The following is a 16,431-nucleotide window of genomic DNA, read 5'->3' on the forward strand; positions in this document are numbered from 1 at the left end:
AATGGAACAGGGCCAAGATGATTAGGACGCAGTGTTAAAAAGACAGAGTAAATGTATGCAGAAATAAATCTCTGTGTATCTATATAGAGATATAGCAAGAATGATTACCCATTAACATGGGTTATTGCAAGAAATAATAGAGAAAAGAACACTAGGGTTAAAAAATTACTTAGATGCTACCAATGTTTTCAATGAAGTAGCGTTATTTCTTGCATTAAATATTGCCATATTATTACGTCTGTGTGTATGTGTATATATATATATATATATATATATATATATATATATATATTGTATGTGTGTGTATATACTGTATATATTATATGTATATATAATACACATAAACCATACACACATAATATATGAAAGGGTATACTTATTGAGTTTTATTTTGGCTTGCAAAAAATGTACAGTAACTTTTGTATTTTATTTTCCGTTGACCAATAATTTTGAACTACTGTATGAAGAAAAAATATGCTTTTCTGATGACACAATTTACTGTTACTTTTATGAAATAAGATATTTGTCTTACATTTGTCAAGTTTGAAATATTGTCAGTTTGTTGTTGTACTTTTTTATGCAAAACACTTATCTTCTGTGATGATGAGGGGGTAATTCAGTAAAGGGGAGAGTTTACTCCAGAGTGTTTTTTCTTTTTTTTATTTCAGTATTTAAAACAATGTATTTGAAAGCACTGTAAATGCATTCTATTACCAATCTCCCGCTGTATATTTAGTACTCTGATGTTGATATTAAAAACAAAATAACAAAAACTTAAACTTGTCGTTTCTAAGCTTATTATTATTTACATACAGTATATGGAGAATAACAATCTTTTTTTTTATTGATTTCTGATTTTCCATAGAATTTTTTTAAGGTTTTCAAATTCTATATTTGTCTTAAGTAAGTCATTGTAAGAGGGCAGATTTATTCTGGTACTATACCACATTCCGAAGGCAGAAAACACTTTCCTGGCCAGTATCTTGAATCGGCCATAAAATGTCTATTGGAGCTGAAATGTTTACTTTTGGAACAACATTGCTTGTAAATATGGCACTACATTTTATTGCTTCATTTGTTTGTTATGCAGACAGAGTGATCATTATAATACTTAACCTTCTGTGATTTTTCGTGGAAATATATTAGTAAGTATATGGGTACCGAGAGTATGGGTACCAAGTCTCAGTTTTCATAATGTCGGTGTTTATGTTTGTTTAGCACACACAATAGTTTCTGTTAGGTTGTTAATGTTCTTATAAGGTTTCTCAGCTTGGACAAACTGTAAATATACAGAAATAAACCTTATAAATCGCTCATCCTATTATACATTTTTACCTTTTTCTTTTTCTTTTTGTTTCAGGTAAGTAACATGGTGCATGAGGATAGATACAGTAATACCAAAAATATGATCGAAAAAGATCCAAACCAAGAGTCCCCTACTAAATTGCACTCTATGTTAATAGGTGTTGTGTCTTTGGACAGGTTGTCTCACCAGTTTCTTTTGCTTCACAAATGACTACTCATAATGGCCAGATCAGCTACCCAGATTTAAAATAAAAACAATAAAACTTTATTACATCCTTAAATTGTGACTCTGTGCAATTATTTACAGTGTGTACTGTTTAAAAGAATCATTGTTGGAGTGAAGTAGAAAATAATCATATAGTTTGGGAGACTTGTAACTACATAGATATGTATGTCTTCCTATAACATATAGTATGTTAATCTACTTTGACACCTCTCAACCCACGGAATATATCCTAATATGGAGTTTAGGTATATATGATGGATAAATATACCCTACAACTTATATATTTCCAGTGACGTAATCAAAGTTCATCACCATTAAAAGCGCTTCAATATTCATGCTCTCTTAGCATAACAGTACTGGGATATAGGAAACTACACACATCACATACATTAATTATCTTCTAGGATCAAAATTCAGTGTGTGTAGGGTAGATTTATAGTATCCCTAGTATGTACTTTAGTATACTGTACCTTAGAGTATATATAATACTCCTATAGTGTTATATTAGCCTTCAAAGTTTTTGTAGTGTATAGAGAGTCTCTTTGTCTCAGTTTGACACCTTATTTATGTAAAGTCTAGCTCTATACACTGTTGCAGTGTAGAGCCCAAGTTTCAGCAGACTCAAATAACACTGCACAACAGTTACCAGTCTCAGATGACTAAACACACATAGGCTCCACAAATGTTCTCCCACTCTATGGTCTTGGCGGACCCAGCAAAGAGTAAGGAAAAGGCGCTATAAATGAAACAATTTAGGTCACGGCAGACCTGTAAATGCTTATTATCTGTCTAGTGACATTCTAGCATAGGTCAATACAAGCTGTGCTCCATGGGGTAGAGGTGTCGTTCCAATGACGTCAGACTCGACGTCCAATGATGCGTTTCGCTTGTCACCACGCTTCTTCAGATGGGAGGAGTCTGGGTGTCTGATCCTGCCCAGTGTTTCAATATCCTAGAATATAGAGGTATGTTTCTCTGTCTGCCAATCGGAACCTACTTTCAATAAAGATGTTCTAATGTGGCTATTAAGCTCATAATTTGCTATAGATGTAAATAGCAACTTGTATTAGTACTATCTCTTCTTAGATTGTGTTTTTGTAGTACCTTATAAATTGGCAGGTATAAATCTATATACATATTGGAATATATAGTAAAGATCAAGGATCTCAGGGGGTTTAATTAGAGGTTAAATGCAGTATCCACTGAATGATTTTACCTTTTTATGTATGTCCCTATTGGGCAATATAGATCCCATTGTGATATATATCATACATACTGAAAAATGTATTTATAGTTACAAAATAAGTGATATGTAATAAATAATGATCATATAAATGGTGAAAGTGCAAATAGAAAAAATAAATTAAAAATAAAATAAAAATGTGTACATTGTAGTGTCATCATGTAGGAATATTGTTGATCTGCCCCAAATGGTCAATACACATCTAAGGTTTTAATATATATATAATCTAATACTAATAGAATTTCATAATAAGTTGTACTTAAGTAACAATGATTTAAATATGTGTATATATATATATGTATGTGTATATATATATATGTATGTGTATATATATATATATATATATATATATATATATATATATATATATTGTGTAGGAGTGATGCTAACCCTAATGGGTCTGCCCCTATTGGTCAATACAGATCCAGTTGTTAAACTACATACCATTCCCCATTCCCTCTAATCCCTTGTGTTATGTCCTATATTTAAGGTTTTATATATTAAAGTATACTATGTTGAATAAAAATGTGTTAAATTGTGAAATGTAATAATAAAATAATAAAACTATTGTGATAAAGGTGTATGTGTTTTAATGTGATATAATAGGTCTATCCTCGAGTGTATGAATATGTAAACATATGATAGTTGATATATGCATTTATCCCTTTATAAAAATGCTGAATAGATAAACCCCTCGTTTAAACCTTCTGGGCTAAGTGTATTTAATTGGAATATCCAACGGCACTCTCTTTGTAGTAATCGTTTGTCCCAGTCTCCTCCTCATGGACCTGGGACCACATGTTCGATTCCTACAAAGTATATTACTTTGATGTTACCATCATGCGTTTCATTCACATGTTTAGCCACTGGTTTATCACGGGCATGCCGTATATCCCCCAAATGTTCCAAGATCCTAGTTTTACATTTCCTCCTAGTCTTTCCTATGTACATCTTTCCACATTCACATGTAATCTAATAAATAACTCCCATTGTTTGGCAATTTATAAGATTTTTAATGTTGTATGTGACCGTTTTCGAAGAGTTAGTAAAAGTTTTTGACTTGACCATTGAATTTCATGCTTTGCAGTTTGTGCAAGGATACAATCCTACCGTTTTTTCTCCTAACCATGTTTTTAATAATGGTTGTTTTTGGAAATGGCTGTGTGCCAGTTTGTCTCTTATATTATTCGCTCTTCTATACCCTATTTGAGGTCGATCTGATAGTACTAATTTTAGATCCGGATCCTCGAGTTGGATATCCCAGTGTTTACACAGTATATTTTTGACTTCTTGGGATTGGCTGGTGTATTTGCTAATAAATCTAATATTTGTATCATTTCCATGTTTCTTTGAATTTGTCAAACGTGTTGGTCGATCTGTTTGTAGTGCTCTATGGTAGGCTCTCTGTACTTTTTTCTTAGAGTATCCTCTCTCAAGGAATCTATTTTTCATGTCAATGGCTTTATGTTTATATTCTGTGATCATTGTACAATTTCTACGTAGTCGTAGGAATTGGCCTATTGGGATATTTTCGATGACGTGTTTTGGGTGGTGACTGTTCGCTAACAGAAGTGGGTTTGTTGCAGTGGGTTTTCTATAGATGCTTGTATTTATATCTCCAAGTTCTGATTTAGATATTGAAATGTCCAAAAATTCTATTTCCTCTTTGCTGATTTGGTATGTGAGTCGTAAGTTATGGTCATTAGTATTCAAAACCTGAATAAATTCTTGGAGAAGATTTTCTGTCGCATCCCAAACCAACAACACGTCATCGATATATCTTAGCCATTTTACTACATGTATAGTAAATCTTTCATTTTCCTCCATGAAGACCACTGCTTCCTCCCACCAGCCTAGATATAAATTAGCATAGGTGGGAGCGCAAGTGGTCCCCATGGTAGTCCCTTGTAGTTGTTGGTATATAGTGTGGTTGAATAGAAAGAAATTATGGTTCAGAATAAATTCCAATAGCTTGATAACAAATTCATTGTGTGGTTTAGCATTCTCATCTCTGGCTTGTAAGAAATGTTTTACTGCTTGGATGCCATATTTATGAGGAATGCTTGAATAGAGTCCTTCAACATCCAATCCAATCAAATATGAATTAGAGTCTAAGGTGATACCTTCGAGTTGTAATAAGACATCTTTAGTATCTCATATGTACGAGGGTAGGGCACTTACAAATGGTCTCAAAAATCGATCTAGATATACACTTATATTGCATGTGATGTTATTTATTCCCGACACTATAGGTCTACCGGGTGGAGGGCTCTTATTTTTGTGTATTTTTGGTAGTTGGTAGAACGTGGCAACTTGAGGTGATTTAATTAGCATGAAGTCATATTCGTTTTTTGAGATCAATTTCTGTTCCAAGCCATTTTTGAGAATATCCAATATTTCTTTCGTAGAAATCTTTGTGGGATCTGTTGTCAATTTAGTGTAACATTTTTTGTCTGATAATATGCGCATGCATTCAGTGGTATACTCTGCTTGATCTAAAACTACCACATTTCCCCCTTTGTCAGAGGGTTTCACTATTATTGCTTTATCTTTCTCTAGATCTTTTAGGGCTAATCTTTCATAGTGTGTCAGATTTTGTTGAGTCTTATGGATTGAAAGATCTTTCAAATCTTTAGTAACCATTTTTGTAAAAACTTCTACGTTGTTACAAGTTTGCATTGGTGGCATAAAGGAGGATTTGCTTTTTAGGTCCGTAAATGGGCCCTCTCCTAATGGTCTTTCATTCTCTTTTAACAGACTGTTGAGAATTCTTACACAGGCTTCATCTTTAAAATCAAAATTCTCAAATGGAGTATTTTTATTTTGTAAATGCATTCGTCTATTGTAGAATTTATATAATATCAATTTTCTTGAAAACAGATTTCAATATTTTACTGTTTCAAATAGATCTAGTTGGTTTGTTGGGCAAAATGATAGCCCTTTTGATAGTACTGATAGATGATGTGAGTTGAGAACCTTATGGGACAAATTTATCACCTGTGACGTCTGTTCCGTCGTCTTTGGCACTTTTTGGTTGATGTTCCCCTCTCCCACATCTTTCTCTGTCTCGTAAATAGTCCGTCCGTCCCCCTTCTTGTCTTCCTCTTATAGGGGGTGTGTGTAAAAAGGCCCGGATCTTCTAAAACATGATGGGGTCTATCTCGTTGTGGTAGTGGGAGGGGAAGAAGTGATGTGGTATTGGTAGTATATGTCGTTTCAGGTCTACTAGTGCTGGGTTCTGCTTCTAAATCACTAGCAGATGTTTCCCAATCACTTGAATAGTCTCTGGCCTGTTGTGGTATATTTACTAGGTGACGTGTTCTATATTTGAAGATATTACCATATCTGAAATCTACAAAATATCTTAGATATTTTTTGTGTTTCTGATCTTTAATATCCTTTGTTAGTTTGTCTATATCTGTTTTTAGTTTCTTTTCCAAAGTTTCAAATTCTGGATTTTCTTGCCAGATATTGAGATCTTTCAGCAGAATATCTTTTTCTTTTTGAACTGTCTCCAATTTGTTTGACTCAAACTCTATCAGCAATGTCATCAATTGTGCTGAGCAATCTAATAATATCTTTTCCCAACTTGCAATAAACGTAGCATCTGATATTTGGTGGGAAGGTGCAAGTCTTACTCTCAGTCCCCTTGGGACCAAGTTTGCCTTTATATAGTTTTTAAGGCTAGTTATTTCCCATCAAATTTTTGCCTGTGCAGTTTATACCCGATCTAGACTTGAGAAGTATGTTGTTATATCTTTATGGAATATCTTTAGAGGTTCTTTCCTCCAAGGCACACCCCCAGCAACGGATAGTCGATCCAGGAGAGTGTGACAACGTCGGAGTGGTTCCTGGATCAGCCCGACGCCACTGGAGGACAAGCTGTCACCCCCTATTGACTACAATTCATTGGGCTTGTACTCTCAACATCTTGTGAGTAGGATTCCAGTTTTAAACCAACCGGACCAGTTGCCTGCCATTTGTTCCTATTTGTTATTTTAAATTCATTGTTGTATTAAATTAGCTCTTTTATTTTTCAGCCTTGCTTTTATTTGTTCATTGTTGTGTATGTGTTGTATGTCTATTTGAGTAGTAGTTTGCACTATGATTTGTTTTTCTGCTTGTATTCCACATATCACGTGACATCTGGCCGTGGATACATCTACATCTCTGGAAGTACAAGAATTTAAGCAGTTCTTTGCACTCCATTCCATTTGGACTTCATATAGACTGTCTTTGGACATTTTAGGCGCCGGTTTGTATTTTGTCTTTTTGTGATTCAACTGACTGTGTTTTGGGTCAGTAATGACTGGCAACCTTGCCTTATTAGTATAAGCACTTTAAAGTGTATTCTTAATTGTTTGCACTATATATTTATTGTTTAGCTTTTAGCGCTAATTGCACCAACCCTTTTTTTTTTTTCATTGTTAATAATGACGTAAAATTATAAGATGCTGTCTTAGGTGGCACAGTTGACTGAGGAAGTACAAACAGAAATAGTAATCAATTCACCTATGTGGGATAACAAAAACAAGTCTTGAAATATTTTAATAAAAGGTACAGTACTGTATTTTTGAAGAATTACCTACAGTATATTCACAAATATGTGTGTTCAAAACATTAATAACCAAAGAGAACCAAGGGCAAATATCACTTATAAATAGTAGTGGAAGTAGTACTGCTCCTTAAAAGGACTTGATCCAAGTCCGTGAGAGAATGGCAATCAAAAATTCCGGCGCGCAAATAGATCCATGTATATGTAAAAAAAAAGAGAGAATACAAAAATAGTGCAAAACAGTAAAAATAATTAATGTGAGTGTGTTGTTATAGATCAGGCCTGCACAACTTGTAAAGCGAGAAGGGACGAACTGCTCCAAGGAAAACAGATTCGGGCCGCACGGCTAAAATCATCATCATCATCATCATCATCATCATATCTCCCACAGCACCTCTCATCCTCATCATCATCATCCTCATATCTCCTCCAGCACCCCTCATCTTCCTCATATCTCCCCCAGCACTCATATTTTTCATATAGCTCCCCCTGCACCCCTCATCATCAACCTTTGCGAGACTCGCCCTCTATCTCACACCTCCATCTCTCCCCCTCACTCATACACAATACTTCCCCTCCACTTAACACACAATACCCCCCTGCAGACCACACACATCCCACCCCCCTGCACCTCACCCCCTAGATCTCACCTCACTCTCCCCTGCACCTCACCTCACCCCCCTTGCATCTCACCTCACCCCCCCCCCGCACCTCACCTCACTCACCCTGCACCTCACCTCACCCCCCTGCACCTCACCCCCCCCCTGCACCTAACCTCACATCACCTCCCCTGCACCTCACCTCACACTCCCTGCACCTCACATAACCCCCCTGCTCCTACCCTCACCCCCCCTGCACCTCACATAACCCCCCTGCACCTCCCCTCACATAGCCCCCCTGCACCTCACCTCACATAACCCCCCTGCACTTCACCTCACATAACCCTCCTGCACCTCACCTCCCTCCTGCACCTCACCTTACTTTCCCCCCTACACCTCACATCATGGCAGCACAGGCAGCGTGCACAGGAAGTGCCACACGCATAGAGCGTGCAGTCCTGAGAGCAGGCTCGAGGGGGGGGAGGAGGGGGAGAGTGGGCTCGCGGGAGAGGAGGGGGAGAGCTGGCTCAAGGTCGGGGGGAGAGCTGGCTCACGGTCTGGGGGGAGAGCAGGCTCGCGGGGGGAGAGCAGGGTCGGGAGGACAGGGAAAACCGCCGTGGGCCGCACAATGAGTGCAGACGGGCCGCATGTGGCCCGCGGGCCTCGTGTTGTGCAGGCCTGTTATAGATGAATAACCCACTCACATGATCCGTGAGGGTTCAAGCGATGTGGTCACCCAGATTCATCAACTCTAAAGACCATCCAGACCCTCGTTGTTTATCCGTCAGGCCAGAATGAGGAGATGAAAGACAAAAAAGAACAGCGCCCAATGCATATAGTGAAATAAATAGGGTATAATAAAAACATATAACAGGTGATATATAAATAAATAGGGTATAATAAAAACATATAACAGGTGATATATCTGCATACATCAGAATAGAATCAACGAGCATTTCATGTACTAAGATATGAGTTTACCAGACTCCAGGGAACAGCCTGAGCAGTCTCTCACTCTGCAAGACTGATGATCACGATCAAGGACCTCTACAGCACAGGATAATGTCCACAGGTAGGTAACCCCTCCCAGGGTAGTTGTAGGCTTCCTCCTTTGTGTATCGTCTCGTCTGGAAACAAGTTCTCCGTTCGTCAGCAACTCTGATGTGGGGGGAATGGAGCTCACAGTCCTGCCCGTTATCTGCTACTTCCGCACTCAGCACACTAGCGCCGGATGGTCCATGGCGATATTAGTGACATCTGCACTCAGAAGCAGAGAGTGTCGCAGTTTGGGAATATTGTGAATCAGAATTGAGCTGCAAAGCTTAATCCTACGCGTTTCGTAGTAAGCTGCCACTAGTCAGGGATATTTAACACTGAGAAACTGAAGTAATTAACCACAGTACACACAATTGATCGGCTGCACCAGAAACCGCACCTGTCCAATCACAGCCTCAGTATGTGCAACCACGCACCTGATTGCATAATCATGTTTATGAGGTCTCCATGAGGAAACTAAGCGCACTTTCATACCTTCTGTAGCCACGCCCCTGCCCCATGGCATATACCACATAGCATCCTGCTTCCTTAATGAATGCCACTCAGTCTTGCGAGACCAAATGACTCCTTTTGATGTAAGGATATCGGTGTTTCATCTAGCCCTTCCTTCTAACAACCCCCTTGTATTTCTTCGCTTTTGAACTGACTCTTTGAAGCTGCAAATATGGATGCTTATTTAGCCTTTCCTGCTAACACAACAGATCGCACCTCTGGGACGAATGTATCTGTCATCTATTAGCCATAAGCCCCCGCTAGGTCTTTGCAGAACTAAAGTTTACACATTAATCTTGGGGAATGGTTAAAACCCATGCTTTTTTTCCCCCTGATTCAAAAACTTTGTTATCATAATCCCTTAATTTAACACATGATATGGTTTCACCCCTGAACCCCTATCCTGGATTCAGAGTACCTGGGCATTACTTGGGCTCCCTCCCTTATACTAGGGAACCCTGTGCCTCATTTTACCTTTTCCTGGATTATGCTGAAGCAGGACGTCCTAGTGATGAGTTGCAAGAACGTTTTCATGATGGGGTCTGCCTGGAGCTCTGGAAAAGCTGGAATCTGGAAAAGCACATCTGGAAAAGGGTAAAACACAAAAATGGCAGTTGACTCATATTTCGCACAGTCACAGTAATGCATACACAATGCCCTGGCCCAAAAGCTGACACTCTAGGACCCCACAACATGGGTCAGGGGTAACCAGGTGGGCTTAACCTTTATTTATGAAGCCTGGTTACCCTTCCCCCACCACAGATGGTGGAAGGGAAACTCCTGCGACAAGCACAACCACGGGCACCCTCTGACAGGCACCTCTGCATGACCCTTCATAAATCCCTCTCTAGCTGGTCTCTAGCAGGGTAACGATGCACGGAACACGCCCCTTGCGGTATGGTAGCAGGTATGGTAGCAGGCTTATAATTCCTTGGCCAATGGATTAGACTAAGAACCCTTATGTTATATTTAGTTTCGCTGCACCTTGCTGTTTCTGGATTTATGCCTTTAAGAAGGCTGAACGTTCTCCAAGAAGCAATTCCCTTAGGGGTGTTACCTTGTGCTCTGGATTCATCCTCCCCGGCTCCTTCCGTGTTCATGTTCCTAGTTCCTGTTCCATGTTCCTAGGTCCTGGTTCCCGTTCCAGACTCCTGTGCTGAAGCGTTGGCTTCCCTCTACCCCGCGTTGATGCCTGAGAATGCGCGCACTCCCGCTCTGCTGTCAGAGCATGCGCGCACATGCAGCTGGATCACTCGTGTCTCTGAGCCAGGTACCGCACCTCCAGATGCATTATCCTGCGCGCGGCGCGATCACGTGACAATGTGCGCCATTCCCCAGCTGCGCGGCAACTCACTCCCATTCGTGTCTCCTGCGGCTTCCCCACCTTGCTATCGGGTCCCTTCCCTTTCTCTGCGCTTGTGTGGGGAGCACAATTGTAACAAGTAGTCTCCCTCCTTCCTCCAAGGCTGCAAGTAAGCAAACTCGGCTGCCCCCCCTCTGTTTTGGCCATCCCTTCCCCCCCTAAGCCCATACCTTTACTGCCAAGCCCAAACCTCCTTTTCCCTCCTACCCACACACATGACTTGCCTTCCACCCCAGTCGCAACTACCGATGTAGTAAGATTTACATGACGTGAGGAAAAGTGCTGATAAAATCAGCCCGATCACCCCCACCGCCCCATAGCCACAAGGGCAGTCATTCTTGTTGCCCTGAATAACTATAATAATGTAGCGGGGTCCTGCTTCTCAATGCTTCAGAGTTAATTCTTCCAGGCCAGCCAACAGTCTGTAAGACTGGCTGGTTAGGCCTCCTGTGGGTGGGGGGGGGGGATAGTGGGAAGGGACAACCCCTTAATTACCTTATTGGTTACTACCCACTAAGGTAATTATGGTGTTACTGTCCTAGATAGTGTTTTAATGATTGGACATCTGACCTTTAATGGATGTTGATGCCGCTAAACATTGGGCGAAGGACGGCCTTCATCCTGGCAGTTGTAAGTGCTACTTTTATTTACTTTAGGGTGTCTTATTGATTGCCAGTGTGGGTAGCCACAGTTACTAGCAATGGATTAAATGGCTAATGTTTGTTTTTAATGTAATGCTCTTTCGTTCTGTTCAAGGATGTCTTCTCTCTACCCCTTTTGCAGCTAAAGCCCTTTCCCGCCTTAAACATTTCTCACTGACTGCCCCACACCCCTGGAATGCCCTTCTCAATATCCGACTAGCACCCTCTCTATCACCTTTAAGACCCACCTCAAAACACACCTGCTTAAGGAAGCATATGAGTAGCTCCATGGCTTATAATTAACACTTCATACATAAACCTTGGCCCCTAGCAGATGCACTTACCAGAATGCCCACCTATTGTTTGTACGTTCTTCCTATCAGCCAATTTATTTGTAAGCTCTTCGGAGCAGGGACTCATTTTCGTAAATGGTACTTTTGTCTGAAGCAATTCTCCCCTGTATGTGTTATTTATATTATTTGTTATTTATATGATTGTCATGTGTATTACTGCTGTGAAGAGCTATGTACATTAATGGTGCTATGTCAATAAAGACATACATACATACATAATGTCTATTTTGTTACAGTTAATGTCTTTTTTATGCTTCTCAATGAGAAAAGGCGCTATTTCCAGATTTGGTTAATGGTCCTTATGCCCATTACTATTTTTGATGGTGGTGGGGGTATTTTGTAGGGTGTTGGTGAAGAAGTTAGTTACCCCAGGGAGGGTGGTTAGGCCTCCCAAGGGGGCGGTGGGAGCCATTAAGGTAATGAAGGGGGCCTATTCATGTATTTTAATTGTTTAATTTTTAATTATAGTTTGCCAATATGGCTATTTAGGCTCTCCATTGAATGAGCCTAGTTATCCACAGTGAAAATAAATGATTTTGTGTTTCAAGTGTATTTTATTTAATTGTTTTGGTAAATATGTGTATTTTATTTTGGTTAATGCCCCAAATCACTATTAGCCACATTTGGCATATAGGGAAATTCAGGATTATTCTAGAGGGGGGTGGGTGGTGATGGTGGAGAGTTTAACTCCTTCATTACCTTACCGTTAGCCACTAAGGTAATGAAGCTTTGCTTATATTATTATTTTTAGTATTTTAATACACAATATTAAAGCAGTAGGTCTCCAGATCTGAACCCCATTCATTTCAGGTCTGGGGAACCCCTACTTCTCGAGATACAAACCACCGTAAGGCGTTTCGGTATCTTCGTGCTTTTTAAATGTCCCGGTCACGTAAGCCGTGACACTGGAGTTTTAAACTTATAGGAGATACCAGCAGCTTGTATGGAGGTTTGTATCTTGGGAAGCAGGGCGTCCCCATCCTGAAATTAATGGGGTTCAATACTGTGTACTAAAAATAATATAAAAAGTGAGAACTACTGCAAGAGCTACACAGGGAGACATAGAGAGACAGCTTCTCTCTGATCTCTGTGCGCAGCTTTCACAGACTGGTGGCTGACCAATGAGGATTAACGCTGCGGGGTGTCATTCACAAGCAAGGAATCCCTCTGATTTAATATTTCTGGGAAATTCATGGTTCTCTGGGCCAAGATCGTGGTGAGTCATAAAGCGGTCACACTTGGGCTGCACTCCAGCCACTCCAAATTGACTCACAATGGCATTAAATCTCTCTCCACCATCTTGCCCAGGTACATAACTATGCCTTTGCCTAGAAACATAACTATCACCCCCCAAGCACATAACTGCCACCCCACAAGTCACATAACTACCCCCCTGCCCCCCCCCCCCCCCCCCCGGCACATAACTACTCGCAAGGCACATGACAACCATGCTCCCAGATACATAATTACCCCCCACGGCCATACCTTCTCTCCCTCTTAGGGATCCCCAGTGCACCATGGGGAGGGGGTATTAATGGGTAGAGGTAAAACTCCCTTTTTTTCCCTGGGCCCCAAGATTTCTGTTTGCAGCAATGGTCCTACAACTAGGGTTAATTTTCTGGCCACCCTCTAACCTTTGGATCCCCTCACAAACATTTTACTTTCTCACGCAAATGCCCCCAGAAGACCCATCATCTACACCTTTCCTAAAATTCACAAATCTATTACTTATCTCCCAATCCATCCTATTCTTTAATACAATTACTATAGTATTTTGTACTTGTTTGAGACTAATGAATAATACTCATACTGTATATTGTCAGAAAAAATGCAGTATACTTTGAAAAGTTTCACCAAAGGCTTTTGCGTTTTGTCAACATACATTTTCAAAAAAAATATTAATATACCACAGAATACTCAATTCCCTCAGATTTGTGGGTGAATGTAAAAAAAAGATTTGTTTTAACTCACTGGGGCTTATTCTAGTAGCTCCAGAATAGGCATTGGTAAAAGGCACATTTTGCCATGTAAACAAGGAGCGGAATGAAATGTGAAATCTGAAAATAAATTCTATCCGCTACTGAAAATCGCATTTTCTAAAACGGTTCAATAAAATGTGACAAATTTCACGAATTATACAGTACTCACTTTGGAAAATAAATGGCCAGAAGGTGGTGCAGACTCCTTCCAAAGCCTGATTAGGACATGGGTTCTGGGTTCTAATCCAATTCGGTCTGACACTGGAACCATCTTCATCATACATCTATAGATCCAATGTTGGTCTTTCTCCCTCCTAATAGAGGTAAATGAGAATTTTAGTCCTAATAGAGGTATGTTAGTATTTTATCTGGTAGTGTTAGGAACCTGTGAACCGGGTCAGCCTAGTTCTGGCTCCACAGGCTTTCAATGCTTTGGCCAAAGGGTTAAACTAAATGACCTTTTTCAAGAGAATATATAAGTATTTTACTGTGTATTTTTGTCATATTGGATGTAAAATTGGGCTATTCTGTCGCTTGTTGTATACATTTGTCACGCTCAATAGCTCTCTTTTTTGACACTTCTATACATATATATTTTGTGGGGGCTCAGGAGTTCCCAAAAAGTGCTTGTTGTGGTTCTATGTGTTTGTTAACTTATTTTCAGCTGTCTCAGCTGTTGGAGGCTAGTGGCCCCTCCTTCACAGGTTTTATGCCTGCCCCTCCCAACTTCCCAGGTAAGCAGTTCCTTTTCATTTTACTGGATATAGATTCAATGTTGGTCTTTCTCCCTCCTAATAGAGGTAAATGAGAATTTTAATCCTAATATAGGTATATTAGTTGTGACGGTAGGGGTTGCTGGCATCACAAAACTGCTATGAAGCCCAGCTAGCTACCCCTAAATCTATGTAAAGGCTTATTTTTGCCAAATGTATTTAACATCTGGGGAAGAACAGGGAATGTGTAAATGTATTTCCATGTCTGTAAAAATGTATTTCAAAATCTGTATTTGTTGTAAATGCAATCCACTTAGTTGAAGCTTTCTATAGAATTGATAGGATTAGGGACAACTAGGTGTCAGGACTCCTAGGGGAAGGTGAAAGGCTACTATCAGATCTGGGAGTAAGAGCATTGTATTGAACATACTCTGATTTAATCAGGGATGGGTTCTTAGCATGCCTTCTGGCTGTTGTGTCACTAACTTAATCTGTGCTTAATTTGTGCTTGGATTGTCCAGTAGAATCTCCCATGTAAAGGATAGCCACAGTGGGCTATATAAAGGGGACTGTTAATCAGAGAATCAGTTCTACTTTCAGAGAGCCTCTGAGAGCAAGAGAGGCTAACAGACAGAGGGCCTCATGCAGTAAGCCCCGATACAAAATTTTCGGCACGAATTGCGAAAATGTATTTTTTGGGCGATTTGCCCTCGCAGTATTCAGTAAGGGCCGAATCCTTCCGATCCCTGCTGAAGCACTGCGAAAGCAAAGCTGCCGATGAGCTGTGGCGATACAGCCTGGCTCCCGATAAGGCTCCCGATAAGCCTTTGGTGCCGATAGATGTTTGCAGCTGAGAGAGACAAGCCGCTCTCTCAGCGCAAACTTCGGCACCAAAAAAAGTATTTAAAAACAACTTTTATTTATACTCTACATGTGCAGGGGGTCTTCGGAGCTGAACCGCGTTGGTTTGAGGTCCGGGGACCCCCTGCCCCCCGAGATACAGGCCCCTTTATGAGGTGCCGGTATCCCTCGGCGTTTAAAGGTCCCGATCACGTGACCGCGGCCTGTAAACAAACCAGAGGGATACCGGCACCCCATAAAGGGGCCTGTATCTCGGGGGGCAGGGGGTCCCCGGACCTCAAACCAACGCTGTTCTGCTCCGGAGACCCTCTGCACATGTATAGTATAAATAAAACACACACACATCAATAAAGACTCGTTCCTTACCTTGGCGGCTATGTGCAACGGTAATGAAGCAGCATGAATGTCTTTTTAATTATACTGTACAGTGAGCAGGGGGTCCCCTGAGCTGAACCGCATTGCTTTGTGGACCAGGGACCCCCTGCTTCCCGAGTTACAGGCCCCGGTATGTGTCATCGGGTGGCAGTGTCGCCGCCATGTTTATAGCGTCCCCGCAATAAACATGGCGTCCACACTGTAACCGATGGCCCAAACCGGGGCCTGTAACTCGGGAGGCAGGGGGTCTCTGAGCCACAAATAAATGCGCTTCAGCTCAGGGGGCCTCCTGCTTCCGCACAATATTATTAAAATACATTAATGCTGCTTCATTACCATAGCGGATAGCCGCTAAGGCAATGAAGGGGTTAACGCATAGTAGCATATTTATTGGGGACAAATGCCCCCAATAAACATAGCAGCAATACACAACATACAGTATAGTAATGGGCAGAATGACTATTATCCACAAATGGATAATAGTGCAGTTGTCCATTTACAATACTTACACAACAATAAAGACTTTAAATACATATAGCACTCACCCATGTCCCACTGCCACGATGAAGGCCATCCTCATCTTCATCCTGCCCATGCCCCATCCGCTTCTGCAAAACAAACACAAGAATTACAACATCCAAATTAATGTCCCCTAACCCCTTAATCACCA

The 16,431-nt window shown here is 40.6% G+C and overlaps 1 protein-coding gene across 1 annotated transcript in view; it reads left to right on the forward strand.

The window, feature by feature from the left end:
* AJAP1 (adherens junctions associated protein 1) overlaps positions 1-1,541 on the forward strand; it is a 434,689-nt gene extending 433,148 nt beyond the window's left edge. Inside the window, exon 6 of the mRNA XM_075604941.1 lies at positions 1,361-1,541. Within this exon, the coding sequence (XP_075461056.1) occupies positions 1,361-1,364 (4 nt within the window). The 3' untranslated portion in view covers positions 1,365-1,541. The remainder of the gene's footprint in view (positions 1-1,360) is intronic.
* Positions 1,542-16,431: the final 14,890 nt, after the last annotated feature.

Source organism: Ascaphus truei, chromosome 6 (genome assembly GCF_040206685.1).
Source record: "Ascaphus truei isolate aAscTru1 chromosome 6, aAscTru1.hap1, whole genome shotgun sequence".
NCBI classification, from domain to species: domain Eukaryota; kingdom Metazoa; phylum Chordata; class Amphibia; order Anura; family Ascaphidae; genus Ascaphus; species Ascaphus truei.